General features: G+C 31.4%; 1 protein-coding gene across 2 annotated transcripts in view; it reads right to left on the minus strand.

Moving 5' to 3' along the window:
- LOC101897485 (Krueppel homolog 1) overlaps positions 1-25,564 on the minus strand; it is an 88,445-nt gene that overhangs the window by 33,966 nt on the left and 28,915 nt on the right. The window contains exon 1 of one of the 2 annotated variants that reach the window (XM_059130264.1): positions 2,179-2,459. The exons of the other annotated variant lie outside the window; for it this stretch is intronic. Within the exon in view, the coding sequence (XP_058986247.1) occupies positions 2,179-2,386 (208 nt within the window). The 5' untranslated portion in view covers positions 2,387-2,459. Of the gene's footprint in view, positions 1-2,178; positions 2,460-25,564 lie in introns of those variants that run through there. 2 annotated transcript variants of the gene reach the window in all.

The raw sequence follows: 25,564 nt of genomic DNA on the forward strand, positions 1-25,564 counted from the left end.
TTTTAAAAAAACTCAAGATTGTTTTTCGATTTTAAGGGTAGATTTTTATAAATTTGACGAAGGGCGCAAGTGGTCTTATTTTAAAATTTTCATTGGATTTAAAAAAAAAAAAACAATACCTGAACCCAGGAATATTTTAGGATTTAATTGAACCCCTAACGTCATTTTGGGATTTTGGATTTTCTGTTGGAAAGATTGGGTGCGGATTTTTTTTTATTTTTTTTTAAGTTTTCAGTTCCACCCTCATTGGATAATACCAAAAACTCAAACCTTCTAAAAATCTTGATAAATTCCACATTTACAATTCTCACCAAAAATCCCAAAAAGAGTTTAATGTGGATTTTTAAGAGGCCCCTTAAAATTTAAAAAATTCAAATTTCTTAAAGATATCTAAAATTTAAAATGTATAACCACTTATAAACAGTCACGTTATTTTAAATAGAAAAATTTTCAGAATTTATTTTTATTTAAATTTGTCTATGGACCGAAACTTTTCAGCTTAGGTCTTATTTTTTCCTTTTTGATCAGAATTTTCCCAAAATACCGATTTTTACAGTTTCCAATTTTTCCATAAGTTAGACGATGAAATCCACAACAAAAAGGTTGTCATTCGTCTTTCTTTCATTCAATTTCAATTCATGGTTAAAAAAATCGAAATTTCTTTAAGATTTCAAAAATATCCAGTGAAAAAGTCTGGTCTTTTAAACCAACTTATTCGAAAAATTAATTTTTTCTTTAATTTGTCCATGGACCGAAACATTTCAGCCCATGTCTTATTTACTCCCAGGTCTTATTTCACGTTTTTAAACCAAATTATTCTAAATTTTAACTTTTTCCGAAATTTTTGGATGGACCGAAACTTTTCAGCCCTATTCCATTTTTGATAGAATTTTCTTAAAATGCCTATTTTAAAAGTTTCCAATCAAAAACTGAGTTTTTAAATCAAACTATTATAAAAATTGAATTTTTTCCTAAATTTTTCGATGGACCGAAACTTTTCAGCCCAGGTATTTTTTCTCCATTTTTTGATCAGAATGTTCTCAAAATACCGATTTTTAAAGTTTCCAATCAAAAACTGAATTTTAAAATCAAATTATTTCAAATTTTATTTTTTTTCTAATTTTTCGATGGACCGAAACTTTTTAGCCCAAGTCCTATTTTTGCCCATTTTTGATCGAATTTTCTTAAAACACCTATTAAAACACATATTAAAAACTCTGTTTTTGATTGGAAACTTTAAATCCAATCAAAAACAGAGTTTTTAAATCGAATTATTCCAAAATGTATTTTTTTCCTAAATTTGTCGATGGACCGAAACTTTTCAGCCCAGGTCTTATTTACCCACTTTTTTGCAAAATGTTCTTAAAATCCCGATTTTGAACGTTTACAATCAAAAACAGAGTTTTTAAATCAAATTATTCCAAAATGTAATTTTTTTCGATGGACCTCAACTTATCAGCCCAGGTCTTATTTGCCCATTTTTGATCAGAATTTTTTTAAATATCCTTTTTTTAAAGTTTCCAATCAAAAACATAATTTTGAAATCAAAATTTTCCAAAATTTATTTTTTTCCTAAATTTTTCGATGGACCGAAACTTTTCAGCCCAGGTCTAGTTTGCCTATTTTTGATCAGAATTTTCCCCAAATACCAATTTTAATAGTTTTCAATGAAAAACTGAGTTTTTAAATCTAATTATTCCAAAATTTATTTTTTTTTCCTAAAATTTTCGATGGACCGAAACTTTTCAGCCGAGGTCCTATTTTTCTATTTTTGATAAGAATTTTGCCAAAATACCGATTTTTAAAGTTTCCAATCAAAAAACTTTTAAATTAAATTATTCCAACATTTATTTTTTCCTAAATTTTTCGATCAGAAATTTTTCGATCTAAAATATTTTTGATCAGAATTCTCCGAAACTACCGATTTTCAACTTTTCCAATCAAAAACTGAGTTTTCAAATTATTTCAAATCAAATTATTTCAAAATTTTATTTTTTTTTCCTAAATTTTCCGATGAACCGAAACTTTTCAGTCCGAGTTTTAATTTTCCCATTTTTTTATAAAAACGTTACTAAACGTCGTTTTTTTTTTTGCAGTTTTAAGTTCAAAATTCCATTCAATTTGAAAATTTTTGTGGCATTCTTTCCCTTTCCCCCCTTAAAAAGTTTCCCAACTTACCCTTCTTCTCTTTCCCCTCCTCATCTTTGTGAGATTTCTTGGTAATCTTCAGTGACTTATTTAGGGTCAATTGTACCAATTCCGTGCCGGATTTTGATAGAACATCTTTAATCCAATTTTGATCTTTGGTCCAGGGTTCTTTGGTGTTGGCATTGGATGGTGACTTTGTGGTGGTAACTGTGGCAGTTTCCGTGGCAGTATCGGACATTTTATGTTTTGACACAGGGAATGGAGATTGTTTTTAATATTTTTTTTATTTTAGAAAAAATCAGTCCTTTAGATAATTTTGGAATTTTTGATAATTTTTTTAAAAATCAGTCCTTTAATTTTTTCTATTTTTTTTAAATCAGTCCATTTGAAAAACTCAGTCTTTTAATTTTTTATTCCTTTTTTCGTTTTATTTTTTTTTTTTTTTGAGGGGGTGTTTTTTGGTGTTTCTTGCGGGGGGAGGATTTTCTTTGTATTTCTCTCTCTATCTCTCTCTCACTCACTCTCTTTATCCTTTTTTCTTATATGACAAATTTGGTTTTCTTGAAAATTATTTGCTTCTTAACATGTTTTTTGAATAGCTTTAAGATCTTTTTCAAATCCTTGGTCTGTTGATCCAATTCGATTTGGGGGGAATTTTTCAAACTCTGGACAGTGTGGGCCGTCGTTTTATGGCTGTTGGGGGATGTTGGGGTCTTGGGATGTTGGTGGGGGTGGGTGGCAGTGGAGTTTGTTGGTTTGGTTTTCTTGTTATTCATACGCATTTTTTTAAATAATTTTAAAATTTCATTCATATCATCGATAGTAACATCATTCGTGGCTGTTGTACGGTACATTACACAGCATTTTATTTTTTTTAACAAATATTTGTTTTAATTTTTTTCTATTTTTTTTTTTATTTTTCAAAATTCACACCACTCCGTTTTTTTCCAATTCTAAGCATTGTATGTCTTTCCCCTCCCCCCTTGTGTTATATTGCGTTGTTCATTGTTGTTGTTTCTCGTTATTGTGTTATCACTTTGTCTTCCCGTTTATCACAAGTTCAATGTTCGCTGGCGTTTAACCGACTGTGGCGGCCGGTTTTGATGGATATTCCTCTAACCTCCCAAAAATTGGAAAACTCCTCATAGTGGTGTGAGAATTTTCCAAGGTTTGGTTGGGTGGGAAAATTACAACAACAACATTGGGTTTCACACCTTCCCCCTATCTCTCTCTCACTCTCTCAAAAAAAAATCCCATTATGAGATCGAGTGTGTACGGTATTATCACTCAAATAAACAACGGGAAGAGAAAGAAAAGAGAGAGAGATCCCCATAGACCAACAACGGAGAGAGAAGTTTTTATTTATTTTGAATAACAGACCCAGTATTCTTATTAGCCGTAAATTTAATAGTTTCAAAACAAAATAAATTTCTAAAAAATTCCCGTTATTTTTTTCAGATAAAATTATCCCAGTATTCCTAGCAGTTGGGGTAAAAATTCGATGTTTCTTAAGATATAACTTTAAGGGAAATTGAGGTCTTCTATGGGCTATAGATTGGCCATAGAAGAGCTTGAGGTCTTCTATTGGCTATAGAAGAGCTTGAGGTCTTCTATTGGCTATAGAAGAGCTTGAGGTCTTCTATTGGCTATAGAAGAGCTTGAGGTATTCTATTGGCTATAGAAGAGCTTGAGGACTTGAGGTCGTCTATTGGTTTTAGAAGAGCTTCAGGATATAGAAGAGCTTGAGGTCTTCTATTGGCTATAGAAGAGCTTGAGGTCTTCTATTGGCTATAGAAGAGCTAGAGGTCTTCTATGGGCCTTGAGGTCTTCTATTGGCCATAGAAGGACTTGAGGTCGTCTATTGGTTTTAGAAGAGCTTCAGGTCTTCTATGGGTGTTGAGTAGACCTTGAGGTCTTCTATGGACCTTGAGCTTTTCTATGGGCTATAGAGAACCTTGAGGTCTTCTATTGCCTGTAGTAGAGCTTGAGGTCTTCTAATGGCTATAGAAGAGCTTGATGTGTTCTATGGGCCGTGAGAAGACCTTGGTGGCTTCTATGGGCTATAGAAGAGCTTGAGGTCTCCTATGGGCCATGAGAAGATCTTGAGGTCTTCTATGTGTCTTGAGAAGACCTTGAGGTCTTCTATGGGCCATGAGAAGATCTTGAAATCTTCTTTGGCCCATGAGAAGATCTTGAGATCTTCTATGGGCCTTGAGAAGACCTTGAGGTCTTCTATGGGTCTTGAGCTCTTTTATGGGCCTTGCGAAGACCTTGAGCTCTTCTCTCTCTGAATGAAATATTTTTTGGAGAGATTACAGAGACTTCTAATAATTTTTCTCATATCCCACATATAAACTCCTCCAGGGAAATCTAATGAATCTGACCCGACAGAGTCCACTATTTGTTTCTTTTGGTCAAAAAGAAATGCGGCGAGAATTTTTGAAAAAATCCCATTATTTTTTCTTTCGAGACAAAATATTCCCATTATTCGTATCAGCTGATGCAACGAATAGATGTTTGTTGAGGTCGAACAGTTAATTTCAAGCTAAATCTAATTCCAATAAGGGGTACTCTTTCTCTCTCTCTCTCTCGTTGAGTGAAATCTAACTCTCTTGTGTTAAATATGTGAATTAGAAAAGAGAGTTCATTGTTGTCTGTTATCAGGGGTGCTCAAAACCGTGTTCTAGAACATGAAGAGAAAAAAGATATAATTTAAGAGAAAATTCAAATTCTGTTTTTCTTTATATTTTACACTTCTTTTTAATTGTTTTTAAACACGAATGTTTGCCAAAATAATTTATAAAGCAAATGGATAAAAAATATTTGTATAAATAATGTCTTAACACTGTTTTGTTTTTGATTTAAATAGGCAAAGAGAAATTTGACTGAAAAGAGATATTTCTTCTTGAGCACCGCTGCTGTTATTGTCAAATGAGCATGAGGACGAACAGTTAATTTCAAGGGAAATCTAATTCCAATAAGTGCAACTACTCTCTCCCCCTCTCTCTCTCGTTGAGTCGAATCTTACTCTCCTCTGTTAAATATGTGAATTTGAAAAGAGAGTTCAATGTTCTCTGTTATTGCCAAATGAGCATGAGAATGAGTGAAGGGAGTTCATTGAGCACGAAAATCGCCTTTGCTCTCTTATTAGAGTTCAAAGAACTCTAGTGTTTTCATTAAGACTTAATGGGTATAACTTGAATCAAAACAAAAGAGGCTACTTAATAAGAATTTCCGGTAAATCGAGAAAGCAAAGTGGGGATGGAAAAATATCGCTTAAGTGGGGGATTTTCAATTTGAATTTTTTCCGGGCAATAAATGAGAGAGAGGGCAAAATTTGAAAAACACTTATGGGAGTTTTAAAAAAATTTGAAATTTTTATTCTAACATTTTTATAATTTTTTCAGAGGTTAATATTCATAAAAGACGAGAGGGTAAAATTTGACACTAAAAACCATTTAGAGAGAAGGGTTGAAATGCTCTCTCTCTGTAATGCATAGGCCACAGGAAAATCTATTAAACTTGGAAAAATCAAATTTTAAATTTTGAACTTCTGAAATGAAGACAGACAAAAGTGCGTAATTTTTGAGGGTTGAGTGAGTGTTTCCCCCAAATAAATATATGGGGGTATATCTGTTCGTGTGTGTGTATCTGTCAACCGCATTGCCTGAAATACCCAAATGGAAGAGCATATGTTCCAAAAAAGAAATATGTAGCTGTGTAAGCTTTTTTTCCTCCGAATTAGATACATACAAACAGTCCAAGTATTGTGTGTATGTATTCGATAACAAATGCAGTTTTCCTATAAAAAAAAAAAAAAAACAAATAATTTTGAAATTCAACAAAACACACACAAAAAACATTAGAATGAGTCACCCATCATTCGCACGAAAAAGGGGACTCACAGAACGTCATATCGCCAGAGGTTAGTTTTTTTTGTTTGTTTTTTTTTTTTTTTTTGATAAACCCATATTTGTCACGCAATTTTTTTTTGTATTAAATTTCATAATTTAAGATTAGTTCTAGTTTTCGAAGCTAATTAAGTCATTAAAATGATAATGGAAATAATTATGGACAGATGTTTTTTTGTGGGTGTAAGGTCCATTTTGTAATTAGTACTGGATTTGAAAAGAAGGTAACATTTGTCAGAAGCAATTACAATATTCAAATGCGAAACTTAAAAAAATCGGTAATAATGTAGCTAAAATCATCAAAATACCGAATATCGGGAGGTACAATGGGGGTTATAAAACGTGGACCTGCACAGACAATTTTCTGTCATAGACTGTAGTATCTATTATGAACTTCAAATACCAAATTTGAAACAATTCCGGCAAATAATGTCGCTAAAATCATCAAAATACCGAATATCCGGGGCTACCGTTATACGGGGGCTCTATGATGACTTGGACCTGCACAGAGAATTTTCTGTCTTAAGCCGTAGTATCTACTACGAACTTCAAGTACAAAATTTGAAATAATTCCGGTGAATAATGTCGCTAAAATCATAAAAATACCGAATATCGAGAGGTGTCTCTATTATGGGGGCTCTACGAAAACGTGGACCTGCACAGACAATTTTCTGTCACAGGCTGTAGTATTCATTACGAACTTCTAGTATAAAATTTGAAATAATTATGGTAAATAATGTCGCTTAAAACATCAAAATACCGAATATCGGGGGCAACCGTTATATGGGAACTATACGAAGACGTGAACCTGCATAGACAATTTTCTGTTATAGACTGTAGCATCTGTTACGAACTTCAAATACCAAATTTGAAACAATTCCGGTGAACAATGTCGCTAAAATCATTAAAATACCGAATATAGGGAGGTATCGTCATATGGGGGTTATGCGATGACGTTGACCTGCATAGACAATTTTCTGTCTTAGACAGTACTATCTATTACGAACTTCTAATACCAAATTTGAAACAATTCCGGTGAATAATGTCGCTAAAAACATCAAAATACCGAATATCGGGAGGTATCTTTATATGGAGATTATATGAAGACGAGGACCTGCACAGACAATTTTCTGGCATACACTGAAGTATCCACTACGAACTTCAAATACCAAATTTGAAACAATTCCGGTGAATAATGTCGTTAAAATCATCGAAATTCCGAATATCGGGAGGTACAGTTATATGGGGGCTATACGAAGACGTGGACCGATATATCTCATTTTCAATACCAAAAGTCCTGCAGACATAACATACATTTGAGTAAAATTTTATCAATCTGCTTCAATTCGTTCGGAGATGGGATTCAGTGACCACGTCCATACAACTTTTCTACCGAAATCTGAAGGACTTGGAAATCAAAATCAGAAAATTTCAGCAGAGATTTCAAACCGAATTCGGAAAGAATTCAGGATAAAATGTTATAACAAATTTTTTTAGAAGTTTAACCCAAAAATATTTTTTCTAAGTACCAATTCTTTCAGAATTATTTATTCGGAACCCTATCTGAAAAAAATTATTTATTTCTTTCAAAATTCTCATGACTTTTGTAAAGTTATTTATGAAAAATTATTTATTTCTTTCTTCAAATTCTAAAAACTTATTTATTTCTTTTCAATTTTTCAAAACTCAATTTTGTTGGAGTTCTGAAAAAAATTTTTATTTTTTTCAAAATTCTCAAAACTCTCATGACTTATGAAAAATTATTTATTTCTTTCTTCAAATTTTGAAAAATTATTTATTTTTTTCAATTTTTCAAAACTCAATTTTGTTGGAGTTATTTTCTTTTTTTTTTTTTTTTTTTTTTTGAAAGAAAAAAAAATCAACCTCTAGCAACCGAAACGGACCATGTCCATACAACTTTTGTACCGAAATCGAAAGGACTTGGGAATCAAAGTCGGAAATTTCAGCAGAGATTCCAAACCGAATTCGGAAAGAATTCAGGATAAAATGTTAAAACAAATTTTTTTAGAAGTTTAACCCAAAAATATTTTTTGTAAGGACCAATTCTTTCAGAATTATTTACCCTATCCCTAAAAAAATTATTTATTTCTTTCAAAAATCTCAAAACTCTCATGACTTCTGAAAAGTTATTTATGAAAAATTATTTATTTCTTTCTTCAAATTCTGAAAAATTATTTTTTTTTTTTTTCAAAACTCAATTTTGTTGGAGTTATTTTTTTAGAAGTTTAACCCAAAATATTTTTTCTAAGTACCAATTCTTTCAAAACCCTACCTGAAAAAAATTATTTATTTCTTTCAAAATTCTCATGACCTCTGAAAAGTTATTTATGAAAAATCATTTATTTCTGAAAAATTATTTATTTATTTTCAATTTTTCAAACTCAATTTTCTTGGAGTTCTGAAAAAAAATTGTATTTCTTTCAAAATTCTCAAAACTCTCATGATTTCTGAAAAGTTATTTATAAAAAATTATTTATTTCTTTTTTTTCAAATTCTGAAAAATTATTTATTTCTTTCTTCAAATTCTGAAAAATTATTTATTTCTTTTCAATTTTTCAAAAATCAATTTTGTTGGAGTTCTGAAAAAAATTTTTTATTTCTTTCGAAATTCTCAAAACTCTCATGACTTCTGAAAAGTTATTTATGAAAAATTATTTATTTCTTTCTTCAAATTTTGAAAAATTATTTATTTTTTTTCAATTTTTCAAAACTCAATTTTGTTGAAGTTATTTTTTTTTTTAGAAGTTTAACCCAAAAATATTTTTTCTAAGTACCAATTCTTTCAGAACTATTTATTCAGAACCCTATCTGAAAAAAATTATTTATTTATTTCAAAATTCTCGGGATCTGAAAAGTTATTTATTTCTTTCTTCAAATTCTGAAAGATTATTTATTTCTTTTCAATTATTCAAAACTCAATGTTGTTGGAGTTAATTTTTTTAGAAGTTTAACCCAAAAATATTTTTTCTAAGTACCAATTCTTTCAGAATTATTTATTCAGATCCCTTCTGAAAATTTTTTTTATTTCTTTCAAAATTCTCAAAACTCTCATGTCTTCTGAAAAGTTATTTATGAAAAATTATTTATTTCTTTCTCCAAATTCGGAAAAATTATTTTTTTCTTTTCAATTTTTCAAAACTCAATTTTGTTGGAGTTCTGAAAAAATATTTTATTTCTTTCAAAATTCTCAAAACTCTTGTGACTTCTGAAAAGTTATTTATAAAAAATTATTTATTTCTTTCTTCAGATTCCGAAAAATTATTTATTTCTTTTCAATTTTTCAAAACTCAATTTTGTTGGAGTTATTTTTTTTTAGAAGTTTAACCCAAAAATATTTTTTTTTAATTACCAATTCTTTCAGAATTATTTATTCAGGACCCTGTCTGAAAAAAATTATTTATTTCTTTCAAAATTCTCATGACTTCTGAAAAGTTTTTTTTTGAAAAATTATTTATTTCTTTCTTCAAATTCTGAAAAACTATTTATTTATTTTCAATTTTTCAAAACTCAATTTTGTTGGAGTTCTGAAAAAAAATTTTTATTTCTTTCAAAATTCTCAAAACTCTCATGACTTCTGAAAAGTTTTTTTATGAAAAATTATTTATTTCTTTCTTTAAATTTTGAAAAATTATTTTTTTTTTTTTCAATTTTTCAAAACTCAATTTTGTTGGAGTTATTTATTTATTTATTTTTTTTTTTTTTTGAAAAAAAAAAAAATCAACTTCTAACAACCGAAACAGACAACAAAAAAAGTATTCGAAAAAAATAACTTTCAGAACTATTTATTCAGATCCCTTCTGAAAAAATTATTTATTTCTCTTAAATTCTCAAAACTCTATGACTTTGTCTTTCTTCAAATTCCGAAAAATTATTTATTTCTTTTCAATTTTTCAAAACTCAATTTTGTTGGATTTTTTTTTTCTTTTTTTGAAAAAAAGATCAACCTCTAGCAACCGAAACTGACAATAGAAATAACTTTCAGAATTATTTATTCAGATCCCTTCTGAAAAAAATTATTTATTTCTCTTAAAATTCTCAAAACTCTATGACTTTGTCTTTCTTCAAATTCTGAAAAATTATTTTTTTCTTTTCAATTTTTCAAAACTCAATTTTGTTGGAGTTTTCTTTTTTTTTTTTTTTAAATATCGACCTCTAGCAACCGAAACGGACAACAAAAACAGTATTCGAAAAAAATAACTTTCAGAATTATTTGTTTATTCTGAAAAAATTATTTTTTTCTCTTAAAATTCTCAAAACTATTTTTTTCTTTCTTCAAATTCTGAAAAATTATTTATTATTTTTTTTTTAATTTTTCAAAACTCAATTTTTTTTTTATTTTTTTTTTTTTTTGAAAAAAAAATCAACCTCTAGCAATCGAAACGGACAACGAAAAAAGTATTCAAAAAAAAAACTTTCAGAATTATTTATTCAGATCCCTTCTGAAAAAATTATTTATTTCTCCTTAAATTCTCAAAACTCTATGACTTTTTCTTTCTTCAAATTCTGAAAAATTATTTATTTCTTTTCAATTTTTCAAAACTCCATGACTCAATTTTGTTTGGAGTTTTTTTTTTTTTTTTGAAAAAAAAATCAACCTCTAGCCACGAAACAGACAACAAAAAGAGTATTCGAAAAAATAACTAGTACAAAAGTTCATTAACATGCAAAGTGGAAACTATTTTTAAGATCAACAAAAAAAAAACATAAATTTAAGCAACAACAATTAAACAACAACAACAGCAATCTACAATGAACGATACCCAAAAAAAAAAAAAAATATACGATGAAGAAAAAAAAAACATTTTTTTTGGTTGAAGGTAAATAAACCATAAAAAGAACAACAACAACCATGAAGAAACCCACTGAATTCACAAAAAGAGGAGGAGGAGAAGAAGCAGAACTATTTTTGGCCTGAGAGAAGTTAATAAACTTTAAAAGGTTGTTTGGCTGGGGGTTTCTGTAGCTCTATCCCAAAAATTTTGGATTCCAAATGGTACCGACACACACATTTGAGTTTGGATGTGTGTTAAAATTTGTCGGTCATCTACTTTGACACTTTTGTTGTAGGTATTCATATTCTTTGTGTGCGGGGAGCCATAAGAGATTCAGATTCTAGTTAAAATTTTTGGTTAGGTAGGTTCTCCTCATTGTTGTTGTTGAAAAAGCAACGGTTAATTGTCAAGTTTTTTTTTGTTTAATGCTGGTCATTAACCATTACCAAATTTTGTTGAGTCAATTCGAAATAACAGAAAGAACCGTTAGAATGTTGGGATAGTACTTTTTCATCCGTATTGTGTGCGACCAGTTGTGTGGGGGGTTTTCTTTTGTTGAACCAAAAATCTAAGAACCTGTTTTTGTGAAGTAGCTTTGAAGAAAAGCTACCTTAACATGGCGTTCTATGTTGGGTTAGGGCCTACCGGAGACAGAGAGAAAAGGTAATAAAAGAAATGTTAAAATTTTAATAGTGAAAAGGTGAATGACATTTCAAATTCGAACCCAGTAGGTGATGGTTGTCTTTTCTTATAGAACGTTTAGGACGTTTGGAGTCGATCTAGTGATGCCCGTCCCTCCATCCGTTCATCTGTTTGGCTGGTGCGCTCGATAACTCTCGAAGGGAGTATCCGATTTGCTCCAAACTTGGTATATCGTAATATTATTATCAAACTTTGATCCAGTTCGGAGATGGGCAATATCGGTCCACAAAGGTCGAAATTTTCAAAAAAATATATTTTTTGCAGAGAAAGAGAAATACTGATCCGATTTTGCTCCAACTTTGCAAATCCAAATATTTCCAAGAGTTCTACATCAGGTGCGAAAATGAAGAATATCGGTCAACTCCATTAAGTACCTCCCCCACAAAGGGTCAAAATTTTGAATAATTATAACTCTTATAAAATGTGATGTTAAAGTCCGATTGCTTTCAAATTAAACACATCACAATATTTTTATTAACCCAAGATCTGCTGTGAAGATGGGAAATATCGGTTCACTCCTTCTGGTACCTCCCCCACAAAGGGTTCGAAATTTTGAATATCCATGAAGCTCATAAAACTCGAACTGAACAAACGATTCCATTCAGACTTGGTAAATCTCAATATTTCTATCAACACAAGGTCTGTTACAAAGATGGTAGAGATCGGACCATTCCTTGTGGTACCTCCCACACAAAGGGTCAAAATTTTGAATAACAAAAAACGATAATAAAATCCGAAATAAGCATCCGGTCGTCTTCATATTTCATACATTCCATTATGTCTACTAACACAAGATCTGTTATAAAGATGATAGGGATCGGACCACTCCTTGTGGTACCTCCCCCACAAAGGGCTCAAATTTTTGAATAACCATGAAGCTCATAAAACGCAAAATTAGCATCCGATTCCATTCAGACTTGGCGCATCTCAATATTTCCATCAACACAAGATCTGTTACAAAGATGGTAGAGATCGGACCACTTCTTGTGGTAGCTCCCCCACAAAGGGTTCGAAATTTTGAATATCCATGAAGCTCATAAAACGCGAAATTAACAGCCGATTCCATTCAGACTTGGTACATCTCAATATTTCCATCAACACAAGATCTGTTATAAAGATAGTAAAGATCGGACCACTCCTTCTGGTACCTCCCCCACAAAGGATCAAAGTTTTGAATAAGCAAAAACTATCATAAAATCCGAAATAACCATCCAATCTTCTTCATATTTCACACATCCCAATATTTCTGTCAACACAAGATTTGTCATAAAGATAGTAGATATCGGACCATTCCTTGTGGTACCTCCCACACAAAGGGTTAAAAGTTTTGAATGAGAAAAACGCGCATAAAATCCGAAATAAGCATCCGTTTCTCTTCATATTTCACACATCTCATTATTTCTATTAATACAAGATCTGTTATAAAGATGGTAGAGATCGGTCCACTCCTTCGGGTACCTCCCCCACAAAGGGTCAAAGTTTTGCATAATCAAAAACGATCATAAAATCCGAAATAAGCATTCGCTTCTCTTCATACTTCACACATCTCAATATTTCCATCAACACAAGATCTGCTGTGAAGATGGAATATATCGTCGCACTCCTTCTGGTACCTCCCCCACAAAGGGTTCAAAATTTTAAGTATTCATGAAGGTCATAAAACGCCAAATTAACATCCAATTCCATTCAGACTTGACAAATATCAATATTTCCATCAACACAAGATTTGTTATAAAAATGGTAGAGATCGGAGCACTCCTTGTGGTACCTCCCCCACAAAGGGTCAAAGTTTTGAATAATCAAAAACGATTATAAAATCCAAAATAAGCATTCGGTTCTCTTCATATTTCACACATTCTATTATTTATACTTATACAAGATGTGTTATAAAGATGGTAGAGATCGGACCACTCCTTGTGGTACCTACCCCACAAAGGGTCAAAATTTTAAATAACAAAAAACGATCATAAAATCCGAAATAAGCATCCGGATCTGTTCATATTTCACACATCGCATTTTTTCTACCGATAAAAGATCTGATGTAAAAATGGAATATATCGTCGCACTCCTTGTGGCACCTCTCCCACAAAGGTCTAAAAATTTTAAATATTCATGAAGCTTATAAAACGAGAAATGAACAACCGATCCCATTCAAATTTGGCTCATTTCAATATTTTCATCAACACAAGATTTGTTATAAAAATGGTAGAGATGGGACCATTCCTTCTCGTACCTTCCTCACATATGGTTCACGATTTCTTACTCAAATAGAGTCCAAATTTCTAAAAATTAACACATATCTCATATAAAATGAAGGAAATAGTCAATATATTCCAAACCTGACACGTGGCAGTATTTATATCATATTTATTTAGGTCCGATACGAAATGGACAATATTGGCCCATTCCTTCGGAACCCACTCCATTGAGGGTCAACAATTTTAATAATCCTAACAGAAATCAAAATATATTTAAGTAAACGAACATTGGCTGAGGGTATACAACTGTCGGCAAAACCCACTGATACCTTTTAACCTGATTTTTTCTATTTAATTTATGACTTTTTCTTTCCCTTGGTAAATAAAAGACAATTCAGCAAAGCGGAATAATTCCAATAAAACATATGTATTTTTTGGGGCCCAGACAATTCAGGCCATATTGAAAATCCCTCTTTTCCCATGTTTAATATCCTCTTTTATTTGATTTTATTTAAGGTAGTTTGCCTATTTAAATTCCCTCAATTTTCTAAAACCAATGCAATGTAAACATACCATAAGTCACTGTTTTTATCCTCTTCCCACCCAATTCCTCCAATAATTTGCTTCATTTACCCTTAATTATGTTTTTTTTTAATACAAAATCCCCTCCATTTTGCCCCAAATTTGTCGAGAGCAAGATACCGATCACTGCCATACATCGGTTCTCTTTGTATGTTATGTTATGCCATGCCATTTCCTTTTTGTGTTCTTGTAATGTAATTACGCCCTAAACACACACACATCAATCTCTCATCGCCATGCATTACATTTTTCCAATAAGATAGCAGGCTCTCTTGGACTGTTATGATATGTACTCCAAACATATCTTCGGTAAATATCAACAACTATTACAACAACATAATTAATAAAAACAGAAACACACAAGACCATTCTTCTTCTTCGTTTGTTTGTTTGAAGTTCTTCTTCATTGGCGTTGACGAAAAATTACGAAATGAATTGTGTGTTGTTGTTGTTGCTGTTGTTGATGCCGAGACTAAATGACTGCTAGGGCGTCTGTCTCATATTGTGTGTCGGTGTATGTTTTGTGAGTGTTCATTGACCCCAACACACATCATAATAGCGGTAGGTTCGATAATGGTACTCCGTGAGTGAGTGTGTGTGTGTGAATAGTAACAGTAGTTGTTGTTGTTGGTTGGCCCCAAAAAATAACAGACAAACGACAAAACTAGCTCTGTTTTTTGTTTCTTTTATTATTGTAAGAGCAAGAAAAGAAGAAGTGGTTGGGGGGAGAGTAATAATATTTTTGGAGACCATTGACCAGGCAATTGAGAGAGAGGGCGAAAGGTAGGGAATTTGTAATTAAGATGGAAAACAAAGAGCACTGTTATGATTTTAATGGGGGGAAATGAGTTATTATTTTTTTTTGATTCTGGGAGAAATGGAGTTATTTTAATGAGAACTATTAGAGCAACCTAAGATCGTGATTTTGTAGGTAGACGTTAATGTTGCTGCTGTTGCTGTTAGTGTTTAATTCAGGCACATCCGCATAACGGCATTGATTTACCATATCTCGCTTGACATTCGTTTAGCCTATTTGTTATGCAGGCAAAGTCAATCATTTGTCATTTGTTGTGCGAGCCACAAAATGTCGTCTGATTAATTAATTCACAACGAGTTCAGGGAAATACATACGACATTTTGTGTGTGGTCACCTTTTTGAAGGACTAGCGGAACTGGGTAGATATTAAATGGGGAGTTTTAAGAAAAAAAAATTCCATGAAATTAAAAAAATAAAATAGAGGGGATTACAAAAATATTTAATGAAAAAAATATTTAATAATATTTCAAAAAATATTAAATATTTAAAAAAATTGTATGAAATAAAAAAAAATAAAATAGACGGGATTAAAAAAATATTAAATGAAAAAATATTTAATAATATTTCAAAAAATATTTAATACCTAGTATTTAAAAAAATATTTAATTATATTATATATAGCGGAACTGGGTAGATATTAAATGGGGAGTTTTAAGAAAAAAATGTGTATGTAAATTAAAAAAAAAATAAAATAGACGGGATTAAAAAAATATTTAATGAAAAAATTTTTAATTATATTTAAAAAAATATTTAATATTTAAAAAAAATTGTACGAAATTAAAAAAAAATGAAATAGACGGGATTAAAAAAATATTTAAAGAAAAAATATTTAATAATATTTCAAAAAATATTTAATACCTAGTATTTAAAAAAATATTTATTTATATTTTTTTTTAATTATTTAACAATATTTTTTTTAATTTAAATATAAATTTTCTTATTTTTAAAATGTGTTTTTCTTTCAGTTTTATCACCACCTATTGCTTTTATGTAAAATTAAGCTATTTTTCAAAAAAAAACTATTTTTCAAAAAAAAAAAAAATAATAATAAAGTATTATTTTTGAGAATGCAACAACAAATTGATGCAACAATGAACTTAAAAGAAGACACCGACAACATTAGTGCAAGCTATGGAGTGTGGCAATAACGTAAACATATCTGTGATACTAGTTTTTGAGACGTTTTTTATTGTCCTTTACGTTACCTTAACCTTTAACTGTCGAGGTGAAATTCGGGACGTGTTGCAAAATTTTACCACCCCTTAATTATACCCTACACCACACTATGATCAGGGTATTATGTCTTTCTGCATTTGTTTGTGACATAGAGAAGAAAGCGAGCTAGACTCATAGTTCGTTTTGATGATCTGCATAGAATCACTTTCGGAGATGATTTATGCATGTCCGCCCGTCCGTTCGTCTGCTAATGTATTTTTTGTAAACCAAGTACAGGTCACATTTATTAGCAGAATGAGATGACATTTTGCAGAAATCTTTTGTTTGGCTTAAGGACGAACTCTAATGAAATTGGAGATAATGGGTCAAAATTAAGACATAGCTCCCATATATATCTTCGTCCGATTTGCTTTTTATTGTACACCAAATGTGTAATATTTGCCCAAATGGCGTGGAATCTGGATCTTACGACCAACAGGAGCCTTAAAACAAGTGTGTCAAATTTGGTAAAAATCGCTTTATATATAGCTATAGCTCCCATATACACTGTCCCTCCAATTTGTTATTTCTGTCTTCCACAGCTGTAATATGCACTCTGAAACAACGATATTAGGGGAAATATATCAAATATAGTTTAGCAATGCCATTGCCAAATTTCATCGAGATCGGTTTAGATTTGGATATAGCTCCCATATATATCTTCGTCCGATTTGCATTTTATTGGGCGCCAAACGTATAATTTTTGCCCAAATGGCATGGAATTTGGTACGTACAACCAACTTGAGCCTAGAAACAAGTATTTGATGAAAATCGGTTCATATATAGCTATAGCTCCCATATATACTATCCATCCGATTTGTTATTTCTGTCCTCCACAGCCGTAGTATGCACTCTGTAGCTACGATATTCGAGGAAATATATCAAATATAGTTTAGCAATGCCATTGCCAAATTTCATGGAGATCGGTTCAGTTTTGGATATAGCTCCCATATATATCTTCGTCCGATTTGCCTTTTATTGTACACCAAATGTGTAATATTTGCCCAAATGGCTTGAAATTTGGTACTTACGACCAACTTGAGCCTAGAAATAAGTATGTAAAATTTGATGAAAATCGGTTCATATATAGCAATAGCTCCCATATATACTGTCCATCCGATTTGTTATTTTTGTCCTCCACAGCAGTAATATGCACTGCGTAACAACGATATTCGGGGAAATATATTAAATGTCGCTAAGCAATACCATTGCCAAATTTCATCGAGATCGGTTCAGATTTGGATATGGCTTCCATATATACTTTTATCCGATTTCAAGATAATTGTGCACCAAAATGGTTAGTATAGGCCTGAATTGAATGAATTTGGGCACACACGACCGAATTCAAAAGAAATGGATGAAAGTGTGTCAAATTTGAGGAAAAACGGTTCAGATATAGCTGTAGGTCCCATCCGATTTTGTGTTTAAGTCCCTCTCAACCCTAAAATTCACTTTTTTTTTAAATATTTTACTTTTTTTTGTTAAATTCGAAACAGAAAATATTTAAAAAATATTTTATGATATATTATTGCAAGCGGTTCATTTTATTTTTAAATATTTTTATTTTTTTTTAATTATTTATTTTTGAATATTTTTTTTTTGGATTTTTGAAATTATTTTTTTTTATTCTCTCTGATATCTAACCCTCAACTCTATCAAAAAATACGAAAATTTAAATAAAAGAAAAATATAAAATAATAAACGAAGAAACAGATGGAATGTCAGAATCTCTGAAACGGTTTTTTGACCTACACCAACTTATAAATAATTTATTATTTACACACGCAGACAATATCAGCAGCAACAACAACAACACCGCCAAAAACAGCAAAGCAAAAATTGATACCTATCACAGAAAAAAAAAAATCCGACGAAAGAGCAACGCCAAGCGAGAAATAAAATAATAGCCTAATATCAGCAACTAAAAATGGGGAAGGGGGGATGAAAGGAAAAAATTTCAAAATATATTCTATTGAGACAATAATGACGAATCATATTAAAATATCTTGAATTTCGTCTGTGTTCTGATGAGAACACAATGGGGGCGTATTTTATGTCGCGTAGGAGCAGCAGCCGGCGGCATCAATGTCAACCAAGCGATCTCTGTGTACCTGGCAGGAGAGTATTTAATTTTGTTCCATTTTTTGTCGAGATGAGAAGTTTTTTTTTTGAAGGTCAGCCATTTTTAAAGGCCATAGCATAGATATTGTGTTAATTGTAATTTTTATTATTTATTTATTTATTTATTTTTTTTATTTTCCATTTTTTATTGTTTACTTTTATTTTTTTATTCCCTCTCTTAGGCCCGAAACTTTTCTGCCCATATCACAGAGCCTCCTAAGTTTCCAATATTCTTTTATTAATTTCTAATCAGATTATTCATGCTTACAAAATTATTTTATTTCTCTATACACTCACACACAGACAAATCCTTGCAAATTCCTTTTCCCCATTCACAATTTTCACTTTTCTTCAGCAGTTTACAGAAATCCTGGCGCATTGTTGTCTCTATCAAAGAAATTCACTTTCATTTCGTCTCTCTGGACACAGGCATTTGAATCAAAAATAAAAAAGAGAGTAGTAACACCTCCTCTCCCTTTTTTTTAAAAAGGGATACTGCAATGGAGCCATTCAAAATGTCCTCTCAATATGTCAAACAACCATACTCATTTCATAAACACAAGTGTTTGTAATGGTGGCTGTGTGTGTGTGTTTGTGTCTTTCTAATACTAACAACATTTGATATTGGCGCGTGTACAACAACATAACATAAAATACAACAACAACAAACGGCTAGCAAAATAAACCCCACATTCTCTGTTCTACCTCACTCTCCACATAGGCATCGGCATCTACATAAGAATATTGCAAAGCAAAAGAAGGAAAATCTAATGCAAAATAATAACAAAAACAACAAGACAATTGAAACCAACCCTCTTTTTAGTTTTCTTGTTTTTCTTTTTTTTTTTTTGTATTTTTCTTACAAGAAAAACTAGCAAACAACGTCACAAACAATATCCGGCAAAGTTCTGTTTTGCAGTCAAAACACACACAGCAAAACCAACGAAAGTCATTACCACACATGCACACACACACATTCTCTGATTCCCACCCAACAGCAACCTCATTCAAAGCTCTCTGAGTTATGCATTTTGGTATAGAGAATTTTATTTTGTTCTAGATGGGTGGTTGATGAGAGAGAGAGTGTGTTACAGGGGCCGAGAGCAGTCATTTGCATGAGACACGAAAACGAATTGTGTCGAAAACTCTTGCATTGCCTCCACGTGTAGTTCAAGTTCAAAGCTGTCGTCGACGACGACAAACGACGCAGCAACGACGACCACGGCAATAACAAAAATAACAACAACACACATAATGATAACATTGTTGTGAGTACATTGTGTTGTGTGGCTGCTGCTGCTGCTGCCGCCGTCGTTTTATGTATATGTAAGTAGAACGTTCTGTGGGGAATTTTTCCCTCTTCCTCTGCCGCTGCCATAGTTAACCGCATTAAGTCACAGACACGAATGGTTGAATGGTGGTGGCAAGGCAGCTAGCTTTCTTTGCAGTTGTTTTTATTTGATTTTTTGTTTTCTTCTTGTTACGGTTGTACGTCTCTAGTACGGAGAGAAATGGAATATCAATGGGAGATGGAGGGAGAGAGCGCAATACAGTGTGATTGCTGAAATGCTTTTGTTTTTCATTGAAATTAAATGGTAAAATGGGTAAAGAAGAAAATAAATAATCAAGGCACAGTGTTCTAGGGGAAAAAGGATTTTTGTTATGCAGGTGAAAATAATTAATAATGAAAATAATAATAATATTTGAGATTAGGAACATTTTTTTAAATGAATATTATATTTAATGGGGATTTGAGTAGTTGCTTATTTCTAAGAATATTTAAGGCGAAAAAAAATTATATTGGAGCCTGAAAATTTTCAACTTTGCCCCACTGTGCTTTCCCGTTTTCTTCTTTCTCCAAAGAAGCTTTGATCCCTTTTTTTCGTGTTTTTGCGTTCAAAATACCATGCCAGTCAGACCGTCAGTCATGGCGTTACTCAGCTCTACCACAACGTTCTCAATAGCGTCATCATCACCAGCGTAATATTTCCTCTCTTCTCTCTGCCTGCCAAAGACAAAGGGGGGTTCTTCTTGTTGTCGTTTATTTGCTTGGCCTGGGTGGACACTGCTGCTTATTCATCTCATGTTGTTTTTTCGAAATTTTTATATTTTCAATTCTTTTTTTTTTTCAATTTCTTTTATTTCTACACGAGCAACACGAGTATTTGATTATTGGTGTTGCTGCTTTTGTTGCGGTTTATTGTTAAAAAAAATTGTTGTGTTTTTTGGTGGGGTTTTGTCAAGTTTGTTGGACTTTCATATCAATGCAAAATTTAAGATATAACCGTTCAAAACAATGCAGTGCAGCAGGGGTAATAATTAAATTTTGGAATTGAGGGGGAGGTCCAAAAAAAATGCATGGACATGATTGGGTTATGAATCGAATTTTAATCTGTTTTTGATACTCAAATTAAAGGGTTGCAGCAATGGATTTTTTGGTGATTATAAATTCAAAATTTTAATTTCTTTAATCTTGAGCTCCAGATGGTTGGGCTTTGGAAAACTTTCTAAGGTCGTAAATGTTGTAGAAAAAGGACATTTCAAGTTCTGTATTAAATCCTTCCTTACATCTACTCCGAATCCTATCCCAAAAAATAAAAAAATACAAATTATCCCCTTTCCCGGAATTTCTTCTTCATTGCCTCTGTAATTGTAATAGGGACACACATACATCCACACACAGAAGAGTAACCTATCCCCCTCTATCCCATAATGGAATAACACCGAAAACAAAAGCACGACACCAGCAGCAACAACGGCAGGGGCTACAACGCTAGACGTTGCTGTATGTAAAATACAGGTCAATGACCGGCAAAGCGTTGTAGCGCTGTTTTTATAAAAAAAAAAACAAACAGAAATTTTAGTAGGTAGGTTCGGTTTTTTTTTTGTTTGGACATTACGATGTGCGAAGAGAGGTTCTTTTCGTCAATTGCATTTTTTTGCCCATAACTTCGGTAGTTTGTAAGTTATGTCAACAAATCTTATAAGATTTTAAAGCTTACCTATTCCTCTCTTAATATTTTAACAAATTTTTCAAAATATGTTCTATATTTTAGGAACTATGAACCACAGAAAACGTTGACGTAAAAAATCCTTCATTGTAGAAAATTTAAGGTTTATTGTTCCTTTTTGGATATCTTTTATATTTGGTAAGTTATATTACAAAGATTCATACAAAATTTGAGAACTAAATTCTCTTGTTTCAAAATCAATCTAAATATTTAAAATACCTCGCTTAAAACAGAAGTTATGGCCTCTAGAATATGATTACGCAAAAAATCCCGAAAATGGAAAATTTACGTCGATTGCATATTTTTGCCTATATAAGATATATTAGTAAAATTTGGATCAACTCAAAGCTTAAATGCTACGCCTTTGGTTTATGACAATTTTTCGAAAAAGAATTAATAATAGCAGAACCTTGAGCCAAAGAAAAATTTACCAAAGAAAATTTTCATAATATACAATTTGAAGTCATTGCCTACCATTCAGCATAACTTTGGTATTTGATTAGATAGATGGACTAAATGCGTATGAAATTTGAGAGCGACATTCTCTTCTTTCAAAATCAAGCAAAATAATTGAAATACCTCGATTAATACACAAGTTATGGCTCCTAGAAAACAGATATGCAAGAAATCTTAAAAATGAAAAATTTACATCAATCGCAAATTTTTGCCTATAACTTCGGTATTTGATTAGTTATATTAGTAAAATTTAGATCAAATTAAAGCTAACATAATCTTCTTTTAGTTTTATGACAATTTTTTATAAAAAGAGTCGATAATTCCCGCCTATGAGCCAGAGAAAATTTAACCAGAAAATTTGTCATAATATACAATTTTAAGTCATTGCCTACCATTCAGCATAACTTTGGTATTTGATTAAATAGATTGAGTAAATTTATATGAAAATTGAGGGCGACATTGTCTTCTTTAAAAATCAAGCAAAATAATTGAAATACCTCGATTAATACATAATTTATGGGTCCTAGGAAGCAGATACGCAAGAAATCTCAAAAATGGAAAATTTACATCAATCGCAAATTTTTCCCTATAACTTCGGTATTTGATAAGTTATATCAGTTAAACTTAGATCGACTTTTATTGTTATGGCAAATTTTCTAACAATAATCAATAATATCACAACAAAAATCAGCTGTTACAAATGTTACCACATTTTTTAGTTTTTATTTATTTTTTATGAATTATTGAAGTATTTTTTCAGTAGCTTGTTAATAATAAATATTCTTCATGTTTTAGATGTTAATTTTAGTTAATATAAAATGACATTTTATATAAAAATTATTTATTTATTTATTTATAAATTAAATTAATGGTATGGTAACACTATTGTTTCAAGGGATCACAAGTTGCGAAATGATTTCCAAAGTCACATCTTGTGAACCCTTGTTTACTCTTCTCTCTCTCATCATTGCGGTAACTTTTATGGTAGAAGAATATAGGTAGATGCATGAACGCTTGCGAACATTGATATATTATAAAAATTTAAACATTTCGGCATAAATAAATGGATTTTTTAATATTTCCTTATATTAGTTTGAGAAAATGGTTCTCACTCATTTTTTTGCGAGGAACCTTTGAAAACTCAAACTGGCATTGATTTTCTCTCTCTCTCTCATTTTTAACTTGAATATCAATTTTTTATTTCTTCTTAAATTTGGTCATTAGAACATTTTGATTTCGAAAAAACGATTTCAGGTTTTGTTTTTAGTTATTCCCTCTTAACATTCTCTCTTTTTGGTTTGTTTGTTTTTGATTGGGTCAACTGAAGATCTGTTTGCTTCGATGTGCGATGTTCGCTGCTGTGAAGATGCTCTCGTTGTTTGAGATTTTCGCCCCAGAGACAAGCAATAAATTATTAAAATGATTTGTTGTTGTTAAAAAAAAAACAATTTGAATACGAAAATCGAGATAAACAAGTTTATCTTAAATCGGGGAGGGTAGAAGGGGGTCGGGGGAAAACGGCCAATGAAACAAAGAAAACCGAAAAAAATACTGACCAACTTAACGTAAATCATGTTGTTGGGCGATCAACAACAACAAAAAATCAAAATTTGTTTTTGATTGAAAACAACAAAAATTTGAAAATTTTGATGATGAATTATTTTTTTGGTTTCGGTTTGGGTAGAATGGCTGAAGATGCCTTTTTGGGGGATTTAAAAAAAAAATGCGTTTTGAAGGCAGCTGCTACAAAATGTCGTCGTTTTTAATTTTTCTGTATCTGGTCAGAAATATTTGGTCTTTGTGTCGGCTTTCATTGGAAACGGAAAGCCAGAGGCAATTTTTTTTGTTATTTTTAATTTTTTTTTTAAACTTGACAACCACCAACAAATGCCATGTTGTTGCTGACTTTTTTTTTTTGCATTTGTTTTATGTGAGTCAAAGTCATGGTCATTTAATTGTAAAATAAAGAGGAGGAATGAGAAATAACAACAACGAAAAAAGATGATGCACACATACCTACAACAACAACAACAACAGCAAAAATTATTCATCGCAAAATGCACTTACTAATGATGAGTGGCGGCGAAGAAGGTAGCGTAGCAGAGCCAGCTAACGAAACGAAAGGCAACGCAAACGGCGAACCAAGCGTAGCAGTTATCCTTGAACTTGTAGCCAGTTATGCCGTCGTACCCTCAATACAATGGCATGTACATAAGGCAAAAACACATGCACCCATACATGCTTACATCAAAACACATGGACACGCACACACACACACTCAGACCTCAGCACTCTCACACACATTATGTATTTAGGTATTTATGTACCAAACTTATTTTTATGTTCAAATGGATGTAAAAATATTTACTATATATAGAGAAGGTATATAAGGGTAGAAATTGAAAGTGAATACGGCAGGGAGGAGGATGGTCAGGGGACACTCTGGGATTGTAATGGTATGATTTTCAAATAACAGACTTTAAATGGCAAAGAAATAAAGACAAGTATAGTTCTACAGAAATTTAAAGAAAATTAATATCATTGAAAAAGGATTCCGAATTTTCTAATTTTTGCAAATTTGAAAGTCTTTTATTTTCAAAATAATACCTAGGAACTGAAAACGGCTTCAATATATTCCGATATGGCTTCTCAAACTATTTCCGGTGGGTCTATAGGTTAACATTTTGGAAGAGAAAAGTGAACGAAGCATCCAAAAGAATAAAATTTTTTAAATTTTTGAAAAGTTTGAAAAAAGGCTTCTCTAGACCTCCAGTATTATCCTCAAACAAATAGGATTTTCCAAAAAAAAAAAACATATGAACTTTTAAACTAACATCTTGGAAGAGATGTAGTGAACGAAGTATGCAAAACAATGAAATTTTTGAAGGCCACATAGGTGATGTTTGAAAATTTTGAAAAAGGCTTCTTTAGACCTCCAGTTCTATACTTAAAGAAATTTTCCAAAAAAGAGACGGAACTTTTAAAACCCCAAAGATTTTTCATAGGAAGCTTCAATATTTAAAAAAAACTTATCTCCGAAAAGTTGTTGTGAGAACATGTCCAAAAAACTGTGATGTCGCCAATATTTTTTGGCGTAGCTCCGTTTTTAGACTAGCTATATTAAACTAATCTGCATCAATTTAAAGCTCCGGGACTCGGCTTTTAATATCTAGCAGTTTCTTATAACAAATATACATTATTTATCAACTTTGACCCACCGGAAGTGTTTACTCAAAATATTTTAAAAAGTAGAAAATTTTAGGTTCATGTAAATCTCCAGGAATATCTCTTGTATTTCATAAGTTATATTGACAAAGTTTATATAAAATCTAAGGACTGCATTTCCTTCTTTTAAAATCATGTAAAATAGTTGAAATATCTCCACTAATACACAAGTTATGGCTCATAGAAAACGTTTGCGTAAAATATCCCAGAAATAGGAAATTTACATCAGTCGCATATTTTTGCCTATAACTTTGGTATTTGATGATTTATATTGGCAAAACCTACATCAACTTAAAGCTCACGTACTCCTCTTTTAATGTTATGACAATTTTATTGTAAAAGAAGTAATAATTTCAGAACTTTGAACCACAGAACATTAAACCGG

Source organism: Musca domestica, unplaced genomic scaffold (genome assembly GCF_030504385.1).
Source record: "Musca domestica strain aabys unplaced genomic scaffold, Musca_domestica.polishedcontigs.V.1.1 7, whole genome shotgun sequence".
Lineage (NCBI taxonomy): Eukaryota > Metazoa > Arthropoda > Insecta > Diptera > Muscidae > Musca > Musca domestica.